At 32.4% G+C, this 6,304-nt stretch overlaps 2 protein-coding genes across 3 annotated transcripts; one reads left to right on the forward strand and one right to left on the reverse strand.

Annotated features, from left to right (window-relative positions):
* Positions 1–239: 239 nt before the first annotated feature.
* Positions 240–2,359, forward strand: LOC106117070 (UDP-xylose and UDP-N-acetylglucosamine transporter). Its single transcript, XM_013311142.1, has 4 exons — positions 240–489; positions 826–947; positions 1,245–1,509; positions 1,694–2,359. Exons 1-4 carry the CDS (start codon positions 325–327, stop codon positions 2,051–2,053), a joined length of 912 nt encoding a protein of 303 aa, XP_013166596.1. The 5' UTR covers positions 240–324; the 3' UTR covers positions 2,054–2,359.
* A 92-nt stretch (positions 2,360–2,451) lies between these two features.
* Positions 2,452–6,237, reverse strand: Rbp1 (RNA-binding protein 1). 2 transcript variants are annotated; one of them, NM_001311971.1, is given in 5 exon segments: positions 2,452–2,964; positions 3,471–3,617; positions 5,017–5,079; positions 5,760–5,968; positions 6,069–6,144. In NM_001311971.1, coding segments are annotated over 4 exon segments (426 nt in total). In that variant the 5' UTR covers positions 6,069–6,144; the 3' UTR covers positions 2,452–2,957.
* Positions 6,238–6,304: the final 67 nt, after the last annotated feature.

Consider the following 6,304-nt stretch of genomic DNA (forward strand, 5'->3'; position numbering starts at 1 on the left):
ATATATGTTGTTATATAAATGTTTTTTATCTTTTAATGTTAAATTTTATCTTTCTTCTTTACACAAGAAAGTATTTAACACTAAAAAATAATATAATAGCAGTAATAATGAAAAACGTAACGTGTCTTGTCAGTGCAGATGACCAATATCAGCTGTCAACTGTCAGTCGATGACGTATTCTTTTTGTTTGTAATTGTTTGTTTATATTTTTACTTTATTATGTTTGTAATTTATTTTGACAAACTTACTATGTACTAAGTAAATAAGTTCTTAAAATTATCAAATTATATCCTATACTAAGTATTTTAACTTTACTCATTGAAGATGAGTTTGAAGAACACGACTTTCAATGTATTTCTAAGTTGTTGTGTAAATTCTTTTTTAATGGAAATATTGATGGCAAAAGCGCCTGAAAGTGCCAACTTCGTTACATTTTTGCAATTTTTATTCATATCAATACAGGGTTTTTTATTTAGAACTTTTAGTGTGGTAAGTCAATTCAACATTATAATTTTTCCATCCACTTTTTATTTTTTGGGTTTGACAATCTTATATTTTATAAAAAAGTTCATCAAACATCCTAAAATAGAAGACATAAATTTCTAATACAGTTGAACCTGGATAAGCAGGAGTCCAATGGACCGATATATTTTTCTCACTGTTAGAAGTTTCTCTTTAACCCAAGTTTCTTGTTCTGTATGCTGGGACTGAAAAATTACACGGTTAAAATTAGTTCCTCGCTTACCTAGGTTAGACTGCATTACAAAACAAGATTGTTTTTTAATAATTATTTCTAACTTTTCATTAAAACTATTAACTTTTCAGTTTAATCCAAACATTCCATTCAAGAGATATTTCATACTAATAGCTTTGTTTTTTGTGACAAGTGTGGCTAATAACTATGTATATGCCTTGCATGTACCATCCACATTACATATGATAATTAGGTAAGTTTATACCAATGTTATCTAGAGGAAAACCGGAATATTTATTCCCTAACTCATAATAAATTGAAATTTTAAAGTATGAGTTGGTGTAGTATCTTTATAGTCTTAGAATCTCATACCAAAAAGTATATAAACAAAGCCTAGGTATTTATCAAACATCTATAGTGATTAATTACGGCATTGAATACAATTTTAGCTTAAGCAGGTCATGAAGGGTTCTCGAGAAGACTCTTTGTAGATCAGGTTCAGTTACGGAAAGGTCTAAAAGGCCAACCCAAACTATTCATTCTTTTTCAGATCAGCAACATCCCCTGCAAGTACTCTAGTCTCATGGTATGCCAAGAATAAAGTCCCTAAGGTGACATCTATTATTGGATCAGTTCTGATCAGTTTGGGAGTAGCATTAGCTATGTATGGTGGTGCTACCGTCATTGAAAATCAAGGAAGTTTCATACATTGGTGCCTTGGTGTTATAATATTACTGTCTACGTTAATATTGGGAGCATTAACTGGACTACAACAGGAAATTTTATATACAAATTATGGAAAACATCCCGATGAGGTTAGTAAATGTATAGATAAACATGAAATTCAACTGTTCATGCACTAAGCAAGGTTTTGACTAGAGCCTAGTCACCTATAACTTCAATAGACTTTGAGTGCCTTTGTATTTTTTGATGATGAGCTACAATAAAAAGATTTCTTTTATAAACAAAGCATTCCAATTACCATGCATTTCTTTCCAGATGCTGTTCTTCACTCATTGTATACCACTGCCCTTGTTTTTATCAATCTACCCGCAATTAAAAAACATTGCCTTGTCTATGTCAAGTGATTTATGGTTAATTCTTGCATTAAATATTGTTTCTCAGTTCTTTTGTGCTCATTCCGTCCACGATTTAGCAACTAAGGAGAATTCTGTTACTGTGACATTTATATTGACGATAAGAAAGTTTATATCTTTGTTAATATCAAGTATAGTATTTAAGAATAATTTAACAATTTTACATGTGTTGGGTACTATTTTAGTTGTTGTTGGAACATATATTTATTTTGATTGCTTTGAAAGCAAAAAGCAAAGACCAGTTAGTTTAAAAGATGAGTGATTTAAGGCTGTGAATTTGTGTGCCTTTTAAAATATTTTATATTAGATGAATATGTGCTTGTATTTTTTTTTATTAATTTATATTCTGTAGCCAAATATAATGAAATGTTATGTGCATTATTTTTAGACTAAGAGAACTCTGTACTTATGCAAACTACTACTTTATTGAAGAAAATTTTGCATAAATGTGAATCTCTTATATAGGTTTAATGAACTGCAATGTGGAAAATCCGTCCAAAAGTATGTGTATAATTATATATATATATATTAGAAAATTGTTGAATTTATATACATGTTTTACAATTTATATATATTTTAAGTATGGTTGAAGGTGAATAAAAGAACATCAAATAATTTATTAACGTATTTAATTCTTAAAAGTACCTTAATTTAACAATATATATTGCAATAAGACAAAACTCATACACACTCATTCTTACAAAGTCTGACGGCTATTATGAACTAACAACTTTTTAATGCATAATTTTATTTACAATTAAAGTTGTCATAAATCGGAAAATAGATTCTATATTCCAACATTAATCTAAAATTAATCTTCCTGATTATTACGTAAAAATGCTAGATAGTTAAGACTACTTTAACAATCTTGGGTGCTGATAAAAATTCCCCTAAAGATGGAATTCAATTTAATTTTAAGCTGTCAAATACACTATCTTAACTATAGTTTCAAAAATGTGTTGAAATATTGCATTATATTACAAACTATGTAAATTGTGATTGAAACATTGTCCTGAACAAACAAAAGCGAATGAAGTTAATAATATTACTATGGATGATCCAAACTAAATGTCACAAACACACCACTATATATCAAAACATATTTATAATCAAAGTTTACTCAAGTTCCTTGCATCCAAAACGGATCAGCGTCCCATACAACATTTTCAATATCTGAAAACAACAAATGTAATTTAAGACTCATAATTTACTTGTGTCTATTCTTGTTACTTTTAATACTAAAATTATTCTCAAATGTTTAAGATTGTTCCCCATTCCAAAGCAAGTGTTTGTCAATAAAGATAAAACACATATCAGCTAAGGTATGGAGGTGCCATGATATTGCACACTTATGACTCAAGCGTTTCACATTGATAATGAAACGGATCTACGGAGCGTGCGAATATAACTACAGTACAATAATTTTCAAAATAAAGTTCCATGGAGTCTATTGTCAACTTATTTGACGGATGACAACCTGACAAAGTGTCAATGTGTGGTATAATAGAATGGGTCACAAAATAACCTAATTATAAAACTTTAAACTTTACCTTTAACTTATACTGTTATTTTCACGAGACATATTTGCCTTGAATTAAGCCTATAATTAATTATCTTGAGTTGCATAAGATCAAAAGATAGGCGAGATTTCAAATTTTGGTAAAAAAAGGAAGTTATACCTGGTTTTGCTGTCGGATCTGCTGCGTCGGTCGCGTGACCTGGATCTGCGGGGCGAAGGCGAGCGGCGACGCACGGAGGGGGAGCGCCGCGGTGACAAGGAACGACCGCGCGAGTACGAGCGCCGCCTTGGGCTGCGACTACGGGACCTTTAATATAACATCATGTCATTTTATTGATCACATTAAAACAATACTGACCTTTTACATTTTTAAATTAAAAATACAAAGAAATAGCTTATTTACTTTGTATTTTCTGGCAGATATAGAGGTAGCTAACCGTTTCGATTACGTTTGCTTGAATTATTCTAAAGATTTAAGCACAGCAGGATACCAAATATTTAGATTTAACTTGACAGTTGCCAATTAAGTTATAAGTAATTTATGACCTAAATGAAAATGTTCAAAACCAATATCTTTAACTGACTTCACCAAGGAAGTTATTAATTTCTATTAAAATAATCACATCTCGTACGTAATTTATACTTTAACTAGTTTCTTCACCATACACAGTTTACTAACATCTAAAAATAAACAATTTGAAAATAAAGAGACACCAAATATTGCACACTGAAACACCAACATTTTATAGCATCTTTCTAAGTAGGTAAACAATATTAGGTAAGGCAGAGTGCTAATTATAGGATTTAAAAAGTACCGAGACTTGATGAGCCTGCGAGGGCCGCCGGGCGGTGTGGCGCTGCTGTGAGGCCGAAGGGAGTTTGTTTACCGAGGCGGTGACAAGTTTCAACATAATCTTCTAAATGGTGACCATAAGAAGTTTTGACAACAAATTGTTGAAACGGAGAGAGCTGATCGCCATATAGGTGGTATTTCTAGCCGGTGCCTCGGTGACGACGCGTGTGTGCAGCAGATTGCAGTGAAGCATCAGGAGTTGCAATGACATTCAGGATTGTTGTAGGTTCCTATGCTATGTGGCTCATCAGTGGTGGTTATCGTTCAGGTTGCGGAAGGTGTAGGATCAGGTGATGGCGGTCGAGAGGATAGATATGGGGAGGCAGTTGTTGGAGACTTCAGCTGCGCGCAGATGGTTGGAGAGCCGGTCGCAGAAGTCGAGCGGGATGTTGATGCGAGCGGCGTTCGCGGATGTCTTATTTGTATACAAGCCGTAGTTGTGGTGAAGAGATGTGGTGAGGTCGTTGGTGTGTTGGTGGTTGGTTGATAAAATGGACCTGTAAACGTTCCAACACCCACCACATTAAATAACTTCTTTGTAAAAACTAATATCTACCAGTTATTTTCTATATATTTTTGTTTTTTACTGCGTGAATTCTGTTGTTGCATCAATACCATTTTGTTTTAATATTGCAATATTATTATTAGGTGTAAATAATGTTTAAAAGAATTGGGGATCAAAATTATGCTTCATTAGAGTTATTAAAAGACAATTAAGTAACGATCACTTTAAATGAAAAGGGTGGTTATTACTTAATTAGTTGTAATTTGCGTTAAGGGAAGCCTCATAAAGGTAATTTCATGTGTAAGTAGCTAATCTCATCTAGTATTGGTGTAAATCTATCCAAAATACCTGCGGTCCCTTCTTGTGCGCCCATTGGACATCTCAACACGAATGCGAGTTCCGCAGCAGCGTCTAAATAAAACAGAAATATAAAAATGCACATTCATTTAGACAGTCAAATTTGTCAATACTTATAATTTTGGTTTTAATATTATGTCACTGCACTGAATCTATTAAAAATTTATGAAGTTTATAAAGAAATTGTTCCCCATTCCAAAGCAAGTGTAGGTCAATAAAGATAAACACATATCAGCTAAGGTATGGAGGTGCCATGATATTGCACACTTATGACTCAAGCGTTTCACATTGATAATGAAACGGATCTAAGGAGCGTGCAGAAACACTAAAATTTATTTTTAAAATATATGTAATAGATATTAAAATAAAGGTGGACCATTATGTTACTTCAGTTATTACACTCATAATATATCTCCTATGATGCAATCACTAACAAAACATCTAGAAAATTACACAATATGTTCAATTTGCAATTTAGTGAATTTGTAAGAATGAGGTCATGGTTTGTATAATAATATTGTGAAGAGTAAATAATGCCAGGGTTTTTTTTAACTCAGAACAGCAGCGCTGTCCTGACATGGAATGTATGAGCTCACTGGCGCTGTTAGAACAGACACTATGCCAGTGCCAGCGTTGATTTTGAAATTTTGCTTAAAATGGCGGACACAGATAAAAATAAATAGTATCTATTAATGCATATCGTATAAGATAATGAAATTTTATTTTGTACTTACGTTCCATCTAGCCCACGAACTGAATCTTCTGCATCTCGAGGATCCTCAAATTCAACAAATGCAAACCCTGGTGGATTTCTCGCCACCCACACATTCCTTATATTACCATATTTAGAAAATATTTTTTCAATTTCGTACTTTGATGCATTTGTGCCAAGATTACCCACGTACACTTTGCAGGATAAATCCCATTCGCGGTAGCGTGACATCTGGAAATATCGATAAGAAAATTAAATTTAGAAACCACGTGCCGCCATATTAGATCAATAATTTTATCCCATGCAACAGTCTCACAATTTGAATAAATACCTTATAGTTTGTAATTTAACAAGTTAATGACACGGTATGAAATTCTTTTACAAAAGCGTAACGATTTAATAAATATTTATAACTTAATTTTCGAAAATTTTGAAAATACGTAATAGATACCAAGAGTTGACCAGCTAGCGTCACCAAAATTTCATCACAGATTAGATTACATTACGACATGATAAAAAGTCCAGAACATATTTTAAATACTCTTTGATCCAAAACATAAAAGTCAT

Source organism: Papilio xuthus, unplaced genomic scaffold, assembly GCF_000836235.2.
Source record: "Papilio xuthus unplaced genomic scaffold, Pxut_1.1 DF827680.1, whole genome shotgun sequence".
NCBI lineage: Eukaryota > Metazoa > Arthropoda > Insecta > Lepidoptera > Papilionidae > Papilio > Papilio xuthus.